The sequence below is a fragment of the Pyxicephalus adspersus genome, chromosome 1 (assembly GCF_032062135.1).
Source record: "Pyxicephalus adspersus chromosome 1, UCB_Pads_2.0, whole genome shotgun sequence".
NCBI lineage: Eukaryota > Metazoa > Chordata > Amphibia > Anura > Pyxicephalidae > Pyxicephalus > Pyxicephalus adspersus.
The window spans coordinates 86,317,158-86,332,594 of NC_092858.1; the positions used below are offsets into that span (position 1 = coordinate 86,317,158).

Genomic DNA, 15,437 nt, shown 5'->3' on the forward strand with positions numbered 1-15,437 from the left:
CCTGTACTCATTCCCCAGGGTGGGGTGGTGGAGATCTGGGAGTCTCCTCATTAAAGGGGGCTTCCAGAGTCCAAAGTGCTGCTAAAAACATTTATAAAAGCCCTCATTGTTTTCAATGGAAGCTTTCATAAAAGCTTAAAAACACTTAAAAAAGCCTCCACTGAGTTCAATGGAAGCGCTTTCATGCGTTTTCCCGAGTTTATCCAGCGTTTTAATTTTTTAAACGTTGCAAGCAACGTTTAAGATAACGCTCAAAAACGTGCCTGAAGGAAACATCCTGGTGTAGATTAGCCCATTGGAATAATGGGGACTTCAAACATGGGCTTTAAAAGCCTCAGGTTAAACGCTGGAGAAACAGTCCGTGTAGACTAAGCCTTTGAGGCACATTACAACTAAAAAAATAAATAAACCAAATGTTTGCAACAAATGTTTTTACATGAAGACATTCAGGCAAAAATGCTTAAGAAAGAACCCATTTAAAACATGACCAATATAGTGGAATTTGGTATTTATAACTCTGGCATCAAAACCAAACTACCAGATCCTATGCATGCAAAAAAAGAATACCAACTTAAGGAGTAATATGCACAAGCAGTTGTAACACACTTAGCAGCCACATCATACAACTCATATATAGTATACGGTCTAAAACAGTCCAGCACATAAAGGTAACCTTTTGCATTTAAATACACTCATGCTCAAAAAAGGTAAGGGAACACCAAAATCACATATCAGATCTTAAATATCAAATATTCAAGTTGAAAATAGTCATCTATACATATTGTTTAAATTATTGAAAAATAAGAATGGTCAATGGAAACCAAAATCACAAATCGAGAATTGGCAAACCTGGACATATCAGGCCCACATGCCGCCACTACAGGGTATGTTTCTGACAGTTTGGTCAGAAACATGTACAGGAGTAGCTTGCTGGAGGTCATCCTGTACAGCTCTGGTAGTGCTGTTAATGTTCCTCCTCAAGCAAAAATAACTGATACCTGCTGCTGGGTTGTTGCCCCTCTACAGCCCTCTTCAACTCTCCTTGCATAAAGGCCCGTCTCCTGGTAGTTGTTCAAAACTTGAGACTCTGTTTGGGAACACTGCAAACCTTCTTGGTGACTGTAAGTATGGTACTGCCTCATGCTACTGTACAGTACCAGTAGTGATAAGAACACTAGCAAAATACAAAAAAAGATATTTTCCAAAAGATAAGAATGTAGTAAGGAATAATAAAGTGAGAGATATGGTTTGTACTAAAACCATTCCTTCTTAGGGGGCTTGCTTGCTGTTGCCCCTCCTGTCCGTCTGTTGTTGCTTTCACTTGCATGCAAAGAGGTACATTTTTACACAATTCATTCAAGCTTCCTAACTGGACAAACTGATATCATAGAAGTTTACCTGACTTAGTGCTATACTGTAATTAATAGAGTAGAACCCTGATTTTTTTGAGTTTATTAACCAAATTTTGTACCAGAAGCAGTTTTCACCTAAACTGAGCTGAATTACCTTTTTGTCATTTGCAAATGCATACAGTGCAAGAGGCTTTTCTTTCTGGTTTATAAACTGAATGGCTTCATCCACATTCTGCACAGTTACAATAGGAAGGAGTGGGCCAAAAATCTCTTCCTGCATGATTTTAGAGTCTGCTTTAACATCGGTGAGGACAGTTGGTGCTAGAAAAAAAAATAACAAGTCAACATTAAACTTGTAAAAATTATTTTGAATATGTGTAAGAATTAGTTTATGCCTCCTACTTCAGAAAACTTGAAATGTACATGCATAGATCAAAAACAGTTATTTTTTCTAAAAGTAAAGTCACAGCAGTTTGTACAACCATACTATAGTGTAGCTCAAAACAGTACATATACTTTAATTTTAAATGTAAAAAACAGCCGATAAAAATGTGCTTCTTTCCTTTTTCTTACAACTATCGTGTGGCTGTGGTTCTCTGTACATGCTATGTGTGTGCTAGACCTTGAGAGAGATCTGACCAGAACTAATGTAGCTTAAAAACCCATTCAATGTTTCAGTGCTGGTGCATCTATTCTAACTATAACTATTCTAAAAAGTTTGTGTAACCTCCCATTCCTGAACATAACATATATGCTGCGTTCTCCGAACTCTCAAACCCTTAAATGTGCATGGTCCCCCACTGACATACCTATATAGCATGTATCTTCTTCATGTTGTCCTCCAATAGCAACCTTCTGTCCTTCTAACAAGGAAAGAATACGCTTGAAATGGCGCTTGTTAATGATCCGCTCATAGTCTGGAGATTCCTTAGGGTTTGCTCCATAATATTCCTAAGCAGAAAGGAAAATTTAAATTACCATAAGCAAAGGTTTCTTTTCTGGTTATTTATATTTAACTGAAATTAGATAAATTTAGTGTTTTAAGTGTTTGATACACTTTTTTCAATGCATTCAGTACTAACAAAATGATATTACAACAAAACTTACTTACCTGCCTGTTTGGAATGTTTTTATTTTTTAGAAAGTACAAGCTGCCCAGATGGCAGTTTCTTTTATTGCAGAACTTGTTTTTATAAATAACTTACTATCACCACCTTTTCTACACCATTTTCAGCTAATATAATAGATTTGACTTGATTTTCAACAACACCCAGATGATACAAATTTTACTTACTTTTAGTGTTTCCTTGATTTTCTCCAATAGTTTACCTTGGGTGGATTTCTCACACAGGATATAGTCGGGAGCAATACAAGTTTGACCACAGTTGATAAACTTTCCCCAGGTTATACGCCTACAAATAAAATAAAAAGAAATTTACTGATTTACTGAAAGTAATGCACCTATACTTGATTTATATCTACTGAACAGTTGTTAAAGTGCCAAGCCAAAAACTTTTTTTTTTGCTTTAGATAAGAATATCTGTTAGATTTTTATGGCCATCTGTGTTCTCGTTAGGAAGATTTCACTATCCTTCGTATCTCTTTTTACTGTCGCTGGGACTGAAAGTTAGAGATACTCCAACTTGTTATAAAATTAAGGTGTAACGTCTCAATGAAGACACCAATGAGGTGACAACTGTCTGGGCAGGTACTGTGCTCACCCCCTGAACATGTTTCAAACATTACCTACTCTATTCAAAATAAAAATAGCAGCAACTCCACCTTTAATATTAAAAATAAATTAAAATCAGATTTTTTTGTGTGTGTACACTAGAATTAATGAGAGTACTCTTTATTGAAAATGTGGGTTTGATATACAGTAGTGCAAATGTTGTGTGACTTAAAATGTGATTTCTATTTTATAGTTTGTGTTCACTAGAAATAATGAGAGTATTCTTTACTGAAAATTTGGGTTTGACATACAGTAGTGCAAATATATTGCGACTTGTTGATAATAGTTATATTTTATCAAATTTTTTAATCTAGGAGGTCGGTGTTTAAAAAAAAAAAAAAACTATAAAGTGCTTTGAGAGGGAGTTTTTTTTTTTTTTTTTTGTTACATATAAAAACTGAGTAAAAGCATTAGTAAAAGCATGACAAATTTACAACACTCTAGAATGTATAAACAGAAGTAGAAAAAAAAACCGAATCCAAAACATGTATTTGTAATGCTTTTTTTCTTTTTAGATATATGCTCAATTAAAACATTATAGTTTTCTATAATGTGAACCGTAACTCGGTTCTATCACAATTCATTATTCGCCTTCTCATCAGATGCTGTCAATGCAGTTCCTTGGGACACTTCACTTTAGGATAAATCTCAAGGGATAGAAGTGTTGAAACCAAGAGAAAACTAAAATGAAAGTAAATTATTGCATTCAATTTTAGTGCTATACATGCAAATAAGAAACCCTACCATATCCCTAGGCTCTGGAAGGGATAATAATGACAGTTTTCATTTATGCAGCCAATGACTAGACGGATAAAAATCTGTTGCTTCCCTAAGTTTTCACTGGGAGCTCTTTCCCTGTCTTTGTGTTCTATATTAGCACATTACCACTAAAGCATATCTGACTGGCCCCTTGTGCTGTTACTCTTTCAAAGTCTGAGCTAATGAACATGGACTGCATTTTACAATATATTCTTGAATACAGTTTCAAATATTTGTGTCGTTTATATCTGCCTTAAGTTTCAAATATCAATGTACCCAACAATGTCCCTTTGGTCTCCTTACTAAAGCTAAATGTCAGATTAGAGACTGAAGTAGACTAGAAAGATAGATGGTCCTGCAGCCAGCTGATTGCGTTAAACTTTGGTGCAGTGTTATACAATTTTCATATAAGGTGTGATAGGCAGCACTTAAAGGCTAGGTGCATACATTAAAGTACACCTATACTTTAAATTTGCAAATAGTATTTTCCTGTGAAGTCACTATTTGCATATGAAATGACTACAACACACTTGTAAAATTGTCTGCACCAATCACAGTTAGTGTATTAAAAAAAGGGCAAATGATCTTTATGGACATAAAAAGACTACCATGTTAAATAAAGTCACTTGTGTTCATTTTTAAGTGCTCAAATTGGTTTAACTGAACACAGGTCATTACTGTATATTCAATGGACCTTACAACGATGAATGGATTATGACCCCAAGGATAGCACATCAGTATGTCATCATGAAAAGATGATTTTGCAAAAAGATAGACCATGTGACCTGAACAAAGTCATTCTACCTTGATCTTTGTTCTCAGCAGAAGGACACAAACGCTCACCTGGCAGCAATGTCAATATCACAATCTTTATCAATGTAACATGGACTCTTCCCCCCCAGTTCCAAGGTCACTGGAGTCAGATATTTAGCAGCTGCTGACATAATTATTTTGCCAACAGTGGTATTGCCTGTATAGAAAATGTGATCAAATCTTTCTGCAAGTAGTTCAGTTGTTTCTGTAACTCCACCATTCACCACTGGGTACAGGTCCTTCATGGGAGAGAAAGAAAGAGAAAAAAAAGTGTAAATAACAAACTGATGTTTAATATGAAGATGCCTTACATGTGCACTGATTTCATCTACAGAAACTGATATATTAACTGAAACAAAGATAGAAAACTTTATATAACTAACTATATGATATACAGGCCCACATTCACAAATCGATGTAGATATTACAGTTTTACTAGTGATGTGAGGACCACTTTTCTATAAATAGAGAACTTATAAAATATAGAGAATACATGTAAACAGAAGTATGTGTAAGCAGCCATAGGCTAGGTACAGGAGATGTACAGGTTCTCATCCGATAATTGGCTCAGGGCTGATATCAGACGAGAATCTTGCGTGTGTACAGGTCTCGTTGTCCATCGTCCGAATGATCGTCCTGGCAGATCCACGGACGATGGACGATCGTAACTAAAGTGAAGGGAGAGAACACAGCAGGGTGCCGCTCCATTGTTTTCCCTTTCCCCTCTCCATAGAGCAGAACGGTGCTGTATGTACAGCGCTCGTTCATGCATCTTTCAGTCTTTGTCTTTGGAAAGGATCGTGAAAGATCCTTTCCAACAATTATTGCACGTGTGTACATAGCCTTAGACACACCGAGACCATGTACAGTGATCGTGCTGTTGTGTTATCAAGACCAGATAAGAAGGTCTGTACCTCTAAGATAAAGCTCAGGGCAACTCTTTGTTTGCAGGCTTTTTTTATTTCTATATTTTTCCATGTTTTATTATTTAAATAGATGACATAAAGTTTCAGTGCGGACATCTTACAAAATATAGCACAGTACTATTCTACACTTTGATTGACTGCAAGTTTAAGTAAATGCTTTGTACTCCTTTAGTAAATGTTTAAATATATCCATAGTTACTATAGTTTAGATGTATGTTTTATACATTTTGCCATAAGATTTTGCCTTTTTATTCCTTTATAAGAGCCTAAAAAGGCACATGTGGAATCATACTACAGCATGTATTGTTTTAAAGAATCTCATTTGCTATATAAAATAGAGTTGTGGACTAGATTAATGGCTTTCAAACCTTTAATTCAGTAGCCTACCTTTCAGCTTCAATTGGGACACAAGATCCCATGCAGAAACCTGCACAATACATTTGTGAGCTGAACAAACTGTTCCTAACTTTTTAAAATGGAATCCCATAGTACAATTTATTAAATAAAATAATATTAAATTGAATATACCTTATCCAAGAACTGAGGGATAATTTTCCCCAACAATTTGGCTGTGTGCTCACTGACTTCAGAAGGTTTAATTACCACAGCATTACCTATAATAAACAAAAGGGAGAGGGAAAACATAAATGGTCCACAGAGGCACAGCAGATCAGTTTTGACTTACAGTTACAATAAAAGTATCAGTTTGAGAATTAAAATAAGCTTTATGCAGTTTCCTCTCTGAATCTACCATGTGTAGAAGGTAACCACTTACTAGCAAAAACTGTTCTGTGAAGCAACATTGGTGCTTGGAATGGGTGTTGGGAAACATTGCAGTGGGGAGATTTAGGCCCCATAAACTTTATTTTTTGGTGTAATTAGTCCTATTCAAATTTAGATCACAAAAAAATCTGTCTCATATAAATATTAAAGACAAATATCAAGTTAATCTGTTAAAACAAATGAAAAAAAAAAAACAAACTGTAAAAAACAGAACTTTTTTGCATTCTGTATATAAAAAGTCTGTAACTAAAATTGGCCTTAAATTTACCGTTCCCCCAAAGCAGTTATTTAAAAAGGGGTTTGTATAAAGCAGGGGTGGGCAAACTTTTTTCAGTCAGGGGCCACATAATAAAATTTGAAAGAGGGGCTAGGCCGATGGGAGAGTGGGCATAGCCCCACCCACTCTCTCATCGCAGATCTGAGCCTGTGATGGGAGAGTGGGCGGGTTGTGTGCAGTGACACAGCCTGCCCACCTCAACGAGCCGGGGCATGTTCCGCAGCTCTGGGTGGTGTGGCCCCCCCGCTGGGTCCTTCTCTTGACCCTGCTCGGGATGCCACCGGTTAGAGCTGCGCAACACCCAAAGGGCCAGAGAAACCACTGTATTGGTCCGTATATGATGACTTTTGTGTTGGTACCATATGTCTCTAATGTAGGTATGCAGGAAAAAATACATAAATAATTACATGCACAACACTGTACCTGATGCAATGGCCCCTACTACAGGCTGCAAGCAAACCACAAGTGGGTAATTCCAAGCTCCGATAACCAGAACAACTCCAAAAGGCTCATAGTTAATAAACGCATCATCTGAAAAGGTCATTAAATTCTTTTTGACATGTTGGGGTGCCGCCCATTCAGGGAGATTGTCAATAGCCAGCTCAATTTCACCCAAAAGCCCCATTATTTCATAGGAGTAAGCAGCTAATTCACTCTAGAAAACAAACAAACAAGAAAAACAACAAACAAAAGCTTATTAGATAAGGTATTTAGTGTTTATGTATAAATATTACTTATCCTTTAAACAAGTGCTGATATAAAGTATTAGATAGTTTCAGCAATCTTAAGGCTCACACACATCCACCACAGCCGAACACTAAACAATATTGGAGACTGCTGGATATGTTAGAGGCGTTCACGAACATTCGTCCTGGGGGACAATTATCTATTGTGTGTATGTAGCTTTATTGATAATTTACAAGTTAGGTTTAGACCTGCTCCTGGATTGAGCGATCCTGCATGGTTTCCTGAGGCGGGCACCCTGTCAACTGCTCACACCACAGTGGTGGTTCTTAAAGAAAAACCATCTGCAAATCTGACAGGAAGTATTGAGTTCTGTACTGTACTGTCGTCCCCATACATTCTTTATGAGGCTGCCGCAGGTAGTAGGTACTTGTTGCGTCTTCCCCCAGCAGTTGTTCACTGACATAAGGAAGTGGGAACCGCACTACACACACCTCATTGCCAGTCTAAACATCAGCATTAGAATTGAAGTAAATACCCATGGTATGTGTCAGGAATATATTTGATACATGAGTTGAGTTTCAACAAACTTTTTGGATAGAGAAAGGATGGGTTAGAAATTCTCCTATTGCTGTCTGGGGCCTCAGTTAGATACATTTATATTACTTTTACAGTGAAAACAATTCCACCAGAAAAAAAAAAGAGGGGGATCTGTAACAAGGACAAAGACAGAAAAAAAAGGAAACTGGAGTTTCAGTCATCCGCTATTCTTGTGAAACCTTTCCCTGGCACAGAGACGGGGAATCACTCCAATCGAGCCAAATGGGCTGGAATTAAACCTAACCTTTTAAAGTGAAATGCTCTTTCTTATATTGTGAAGTTTATAAAAAAAAAAAATGTTACAAGTTGGAGGTCTGGAGACTGACTTTAACTGTAGCTTCTGGCTTTAAACACCAATGTACAATATGAATTAATCCCAAAGCACTGAGAGTTTTACTACACTGGGATTTACTAATCACACTGCTAGAACTCTTTACTGACTGATGCAAGCATTTCAACAAATTTAACTGATTGTAACCTACTATGGTAATTTGCTAGGACATAAAATAGGGGACGGACTTTGCCATCATTAAGTGGGTGCCAGTGAGCAACTGGATGATCTAATTGGCTGCCATTGTTATAAATGAAAACCGATACCTTGTGCAAGTCTGCCATCAAGGCTTTCCTGATCTCAGCATCATTTTCATTGATCATTCTTTTTAAAGCCTGGAGCTGCTGAATACGGAAATCCAAGGAACGCGTTTTTCCAGTGTTATACGCCTGCCTTGCTCTGTCCACAATTTGTTTCATCATTGTGATCTGTGTGGCTGAAAAAGTGAAAGATATAAAGCAACTAAATAAACACTGCAATAATACATTAAACTGTTTGCTCAATCATATCGTACCATCAAAAATCCTAAACTAGTACAGAATTATACCTGTAAATGAAGGAAAAATATATGTATGCATGTCATGGAGAACAAGGTTTTAGGTGTCTACAGAACAAGGCTTGGCCATAGGATTTATTGCTATTTTTGCCTATAATCTGGACAGTAAATAATCTCAATAACTACAATACTGCACCTTTACACTAGGACTGTAGAAAGAGTATATACACATTACTTGTGGTTTTCTAGATCTGGCAATAAATCTGTGTTAAGCAACAGCCTCCATTACACAACCAGGACGTGTGACACAACAAGTCCAGGCTGTGAGGAGTGATCCTCACTCAGGAAGGCTAGGTGCCACAATCAGGTAGAGCAATATACTTGTTCACGGCCTTTTGGCTAAGATCAGGTGTAGTACCTAATCCTTCCAGTGTGCAGGGTGGAATGGTGCTGTATTCCTGGCAAGAATGCAGTGCACGAGTACCTATGCTAGGAGGGACTGCTTGATGGTGATGCTCTGTAAGGGGCCACCCTATGCTAATTCCTCTGATAAGCGTCCACCAGAGAGAGGCATGGGGCCTGCCCTGATAAAGAGCTCCCAGATAGTGGACAGTCCCGCTGGTTGGAGTGGGGAACCTTTGGTCTGGCTATCAGGTCTTGAGAGCAGGCTGAATCTCGCTTAGTATTGTCCCCCTGGGGTGGCGAACTAGGGGTACCCTAAAAACACTTTGGGCGTGGGAACCCACTTGATTTAAGCGTACACAGGCACGTCACATGCTGATTTAGCACATCACTTTCATTCTGCATTAGCTGCGGCTAGTGCAGATGGAAACTTTTTACTCTTGCCAAGTGTGTTATGCACTGAGCAGTTATTTTTTAATGTATTTTTACGTTCGTCACTGTCACTGGTGTGGTATTTGTTTGCCACTTTTGATGGAGGCTGCTATTTCCTTTATGAGCTAGCCCTGAAGTCTTGGGGAGTACTTTGGCCTTACGGTCAGGTACTCTCCCTTACTGGGAGTCTTTCTTCGGGAGGGCTCCCAGCCTAATATCTGTTGGGACTGCCTATGCTTCGGCTGGGTGGCCTTAATACCCATCCCTCATCAGGAGCCTCGCTTCGGGGGTCTGGGAAAATTGGGTGGTCCTTCCTCTTTGGAGGAGGGATTACAATAGTACCCCAGTGCACATTTTTGTGTGGTGTTTTTGCACTTACACTTTTTTGCAGAGCACAGGGTTTTTGTTTAAGGGGTCACGTTATGTGAGATTCAAAAAAAAAAAATATATATATATATATATATATATATATATATATATATATATATAAAATATACACACACATACACACGTTCACCATCATTCTCAGCCACTGGAAACCAGTCCATTCATGAGGAATCTTCTGTTGAAGTCTACTTGAAACTGACACTTCCAGGAGTGTAACTCTTTCAGGGTCCTTCCACTGACCTCCACATCATTACAGAATACAGTAGTGATGTTTGGGTCAGCAGAAGGAACCCATTAGAGCAATAGAGGAGCTCACTACTTCTAAAGTTGTACTTTGTTTCTTCAGCAGAAGACTTCTAAGGAACAGAAGGGCACAGGCAGCAGGAACGGTGAGGCTGGTTTTGCAGTTAAAGCTTTGCTGTCTCTGAAATTGTGACGTGACTACTTTAAGATTGTTTGCTCACTTGGTTATGGAAAAAATAATGCATCTAGAAAATGTAATAAATGAGGAGTCATACCCTACTTGCAAAAATACATAGATTTTATACCTTTTAGAGTGGGAGTGGGAGTGTGTGTGTGTGTGTGTTGCAAGCAGGGGTGTAGTCGTAAAATAAGAGGGAACACAGTACTATCCACGGTGAGTTCACATGAGCATCATTGTTATGTAAACGCCTTTTCCCAAAAAAAGTGATAGCACTACACCCCGATTGCAAGTGTCTCACATACTGTACTGTGGTTAAGTACTAGAAGATTTGCAAAAACAGTGTGCTGTGTGTAGTAATATGCATTTTAATAGCTGTACAGTATATTGGATATGCACGGGCTGAAGATTGCAGGATAACCACATCACTTTATCACCTCTCAGAAGAAGGAATCATATTGGATATACAAAAGAGGTTACCATAGGCCAGACTCAACATAGAGTTAGACCAGCCTTTGTTTAAAAAAAGGTATCCTATCTTTGGCTATTTTTTTTTTACATTTTTATAATTACCATGCTAAAAATGAACTCCACTCAGAAGTAATATCTTGGTGAAAAATGAAGCCTGGTAAGCTCAGCCTGATTCTTTCTATGCCTCAGATACAATAGTGAGATAACCCTGCAGTCATTTCTGTCTCAGCTCCTGTTCATCTACAATTTCTGGTTATAACCACCCATCTAGGTGTGTTCCGGGAGCTCCACATTTTTCTCCATTGTATAAAATAAATTGGAAACCAAAAAGTAAAATCGGGAATTCTTCATAATGGCAGCTAAGCACACCCAAGAAGTAAAGAATAGAAATCTCAGTAAGATATGTGTGGTAAATTAGCAACCTGTCCTCCCTGTACAGCTAGATTTATTTTTTACATGATGAGATGACTACTCATCCACTACATCATAGCTCTTACCTTTAACACAGATAACCTTAAACACAGATAATATGCTCTTATCACCAATTATAATGGATAGGCAGTCCAAAGTTCAGGATGGTGGTATGATGAGGGGAGTCACCTTTTCTCTGGGGGATGTTGTACAATATATGCTGTTGTGATTGACTTTTAATAAATAACTAGAAATATCTGTTACTAAGCATTGTTTTTCTGCATAGTTTTATATATAAATGTATATCAATGTAACTATGTTTTCTGTCTAAATGCAAGCTAAGCTTAGCTCTGACCTTGCTTAAAAAACAAGTGTAGGCTGCACCTTGAACAAACTTTCACCGGCCTTGAAGCTTGCAATGAAAAATATGGGACTGCTACTGCTGATCACCATCTGAAAATGCTAGCAACTCACAATCTTTACCACTTTTTAGGTTTGACACTCAGAAAGTAAACATATTATTGATTTAGCAAGGCAGCAAGACTACTAATAATATTCAGGAAGAAACAGCCATATTCTCTGAGCTATTTTGAAAACAAAGTGGGCCACAAATCAAAATACATATATATATTAAAGATGATTTTACACCTATGTGTTTTTGCAGACTATGATTAAGAAAGTAACACAAAGCCACTGCACCTCTGACAGCCCAGCGCAGCTTCTATGTAAAATGGCAGAATTACCAGTTTGGGAGGAATATGTGTGCTGCCACGCAGGATCACACTGCACTAACATTGCTTAAATAAAAGACTGTGGTATAATCTATATCAGTGGTCGCCAACTGGTGGTCCGCGAGAAGATTTTGGGAGTCCCCGGCTTTGGTCCGTGCACCCCTGTGCAAGGTCAGGAGAAAGACCCCATTGGGGGGACGCACAGGCCAGAGCCGCAGACTACGTCCTCCGTGCAAATCCCTGGCTTAGGGAAGTGGGCGGGCTTTGTTTCATGACACAACCCACCCACTCTCCCATCGCAGGCTCAGATCTATGATGGCACAGTGGGCAGGGTTATGACGTTATGACATCACTATGGGGGAGGTTCCTCCCCCTTGATTGACATTGACAACCGCCCCCCCCCCCCACACGCATGGCCAGGAGCCGATAATTTTAGTGGTCCGCAGGACAAAAAAGGTTGGCGACTGCTGATCTATAGATATTTATCATATCAGAGGGCAGAGCATTGCATTTCTGACTAATTCTGCACAATTTACTAAAAATTTGTCTTACATTAAAGTCAATGACCATGCACAGGAAACATACAAAAAAATGCATTTTAATTGTTGTGGTACTCAAGTCACGTGTATAGTTATTATGTTTCTGCACACATAAAATAACACATTAAGATGCTGACAGTACAAAGATGTATACAATTTCTAACACAAAGGTGTGAAGAGCTGTTACAGAAAAATGGTTATAAAGGAGGAACGGCTGTATATTGCTGAATCTAAATATTACACTGCACTGGGGACCTCTCCAACATTCACCAAGAATTAAAAACAGGTAATTGCAGCATTCCAGTGAGAACACTCAGATCATATAGATCCATAATACAGACTTACAAAACAGGTTCACACTGAATAGACATACCACTTAAGGGATTATTATTGTTAGAACATTCTGTATGTAAACCATTCCCTCTGGGTCTTTTACTGTAGGTATTACCTGGCTTGTGTCCAGAGTTGTATAATAAACAGGATTTATATAGCGCCAACATAGCAGTGCTGTACATTAAATAGGGCTGGCAAATGAAAGATACAGACACATGATGAAGAGGGGACCCTGACCTGAAGAGCTTACAATCTAGGAGCTGATTGTATTATAACAATATGCTGCCATCAGCTCATTGGAATCATTCTTATCTAAGCTTCATCTTTGTGGTATAAAATGTTATAATTAAAACAAATACTAGAATGTGCACATGGTGTACTGCATACGCAAAATTACTTTTTAACATTACAGACTACCAAACAAAAACAGATAGTTAAATACATATATATAACAGATAAAACTGTAAAGAGTTATTATTATTACACAGTATTTATATAGCACCAACATATTATGCAGCGCTGTACAAAGCACATATTACTAGCTGTCCCTCACAATCTAATGTCCCTACCATAGTCATTTGTCCTTATTACAGTCTATGGACAATTTTAGGGGGAAGCCAATTAACTTAACTGCATGTTTTTGGAATGTGGGAGGAAAATAGGGTACCCGGAGGAAACCCACACAAACTCCATGCAGATGGTGTCCTGGGTGAGATTTGAACCTGAGACCCAGCGCTGCAAAGGATGGAGTGCTAACCACTGAGCTTTTCTGACACCTCTCAATGTGCCCTGACATAAAGTCAGCCCTGGTTACCTTGCAACAAACATTAGGCTGAAACGTTCTGCACATACATCTCTCCTTATCTGCCCCTATACATTCCATACTTCCTGGTGTATCAGACTCCTGTACCCCCCTGCCACTTGCCATGGTTCTTTCCATATCTCCGCTAGGTCAGAGGCACTGTGGAAGGAACCATAGCACTGCAAGGGTGGAGATGGGACACCAGACAAAGCGTTACGCAGCTACTTCTTCTATTCCAGGGACAATGAAGACGTCACGGGGTCACCCCAACCACAATTAGCAGGAAGGGTTCAGCAATGTGAGGCCATTACATAGAAGAAGCGAAGTGCTGCCTCCCCCCATCGGTTAGATTACAATTAAGCGTAGAGCTAAGAGATGAAGTGTCCCAGCCTCAACACAGCCACCTTGCTGCCCCGTTATGGCGTTCTGCCTAACCTATTGCTGCTCCGTTATGCGGAGGGCGGGCTGCCATACGTGAGGAGCCGTCACCTTACCTGCAGCCGACCAGCAATACAAGAAGACTCCACAACAGCCCTACACCGCAACACACCACTGACTGCCGGCCTTCTGCTGGTCCCGCCCCCTGCGGTCACATGACTAGAGACCAGCCACCCCACGGTGATAGAGTGGAGCTTTGTCTGCCAGATCTTTGTTACTGAGACATAAACAAGTCCCATGCATATCTTCATGTTGTGTAATAGACATTAGTTATGCTGTGTACAAAGAGCACAGAACACATAAGGATTGCTTGCATTGTAATAAAGTATTGCTAGGGGGAAATATTCTTACTTTAGTATGGAGGGGATAGGAGCACAGCCTGGTGTTTATTGCTGCCAGATGTCCCCTGATCACTTAGGAGATAAATGAGAGAATATCCTGGACAGGAATACAGGGAAATCTTGTCTTACATCAGAAAGACACCCTCTTTAGTTCTAAGGTTTTTTATATCAGAACAAAATAAAAAGTCATCGGGTCTTTGGCAGGCTCTAGAAATACTAAAATATAACGACACACGTCAGGTTCTATCACGATTTGTGTACACAGCATGATTCAATAGCTTGCAGCAATCACAGTAATTTTTTTTTGTGTGCCTGCAAAACAAATCCATATCATCACCTCCACCATCGTAGCAGGCAATTGGTGTGCAGTATTTGTGCCGATATGCTGGGTTTAGGTGGTGCTTTGCATTATAACCATTCATCTCTATTCTGGTCTCATCTCTCCAAAGGAAAGAATTCCAGAAGACTTGCGGCTCAGATGTCTAGTCTTGTTCAGATGCAACCTATAAAAATAGCATGGCAGCATGGGTTGGGTTTGTATAGAGAAGAGGCTTTCTACAGGCAACCTTTCCTAATAAGCTGTACTCGTTCAGCCTTTTTCTGATTGTACAGTCATCAACTATACCAGTGGTCACCAACCTTTTCGGGGCGGCGGACCACTAAATTTACCATGTCCGGACCGCACATTCGCAGGGAGCCGGGTATCACTCAAAGAAGAAGAAACTTAGTGACATATAGTGACATATAGTGACATATATACCCATAGTGACATATTGATGATGGAAGAATGGTCCACTCTCCCATCCACTCTCCCATCGCAGGTCTGAGCCTGAGACACAACCTGCCCACTGCCCTGAGCCTGGGATCTGTCCGGGGGACATGGTCCACGGCTCTGGCCAGTTTGTCCCCTCTCCCAGACCACCAGTTTGCGACCGCTGAACTATACCATGTTGAGGCAGGCAGAGTCTGAGATGTA

The 15,437-nt window shown here is 39.3% G+C and overlaps 1 protein-coding gene across 2 annotated transcripts in view; it reads right to left on the bottom strand.

Annotated features, from left to right (window-relative positions):
• Window positions 1-14,292, bottom strand: part of ALDH3A2 (aldehyde dehydrogenase 3 family member A2) — a 20,781-nt gene extending 6,489 nt beyond the window's left edge. For both annotated transcript variants that reach the window (XM_072417041.1, XM_072417034.1), the window contains exons 1-8: window positions 14,177-14,292; window positions 8,524-8,693; window positions 7,066-7,297; window positions 6,111-6,196; window positions 4,687-4,895; window positions 2,647-2,764; window positions 2,162-2,303; window positions 1,507-1,673 (exon numbers count right to left, since the gene is read on the bottom strand). In XM_072417041.1, the coding sequence (XP_072273142.1) occupies window positions 1,507-1,673; window positions 2,162-2,303; window positions 2,647-2,764; window positions 4,687-4,895; window positions 6,111-6,196; window positions 7,066-7,297; window positions 8,524-8,679 (1,110 nt within the window). In that variant the 5' untranslated portion in view covers window positions 8,680-8,693; window positions 14,177-14,292. The remainder of the gene's footprint in view (window positions 1-1,506; window positions 1,674-2,161; window positions 2,304-2,646; window positions 2,765-4,686; window positions 4,896-6,110; window positions 6,197-7,065; window positions 7,298-8,523; window positions 8,694-14,176) is intronic.
• Window positions 14,293-15,437: the final 1,145 nt, after the last annotated feature.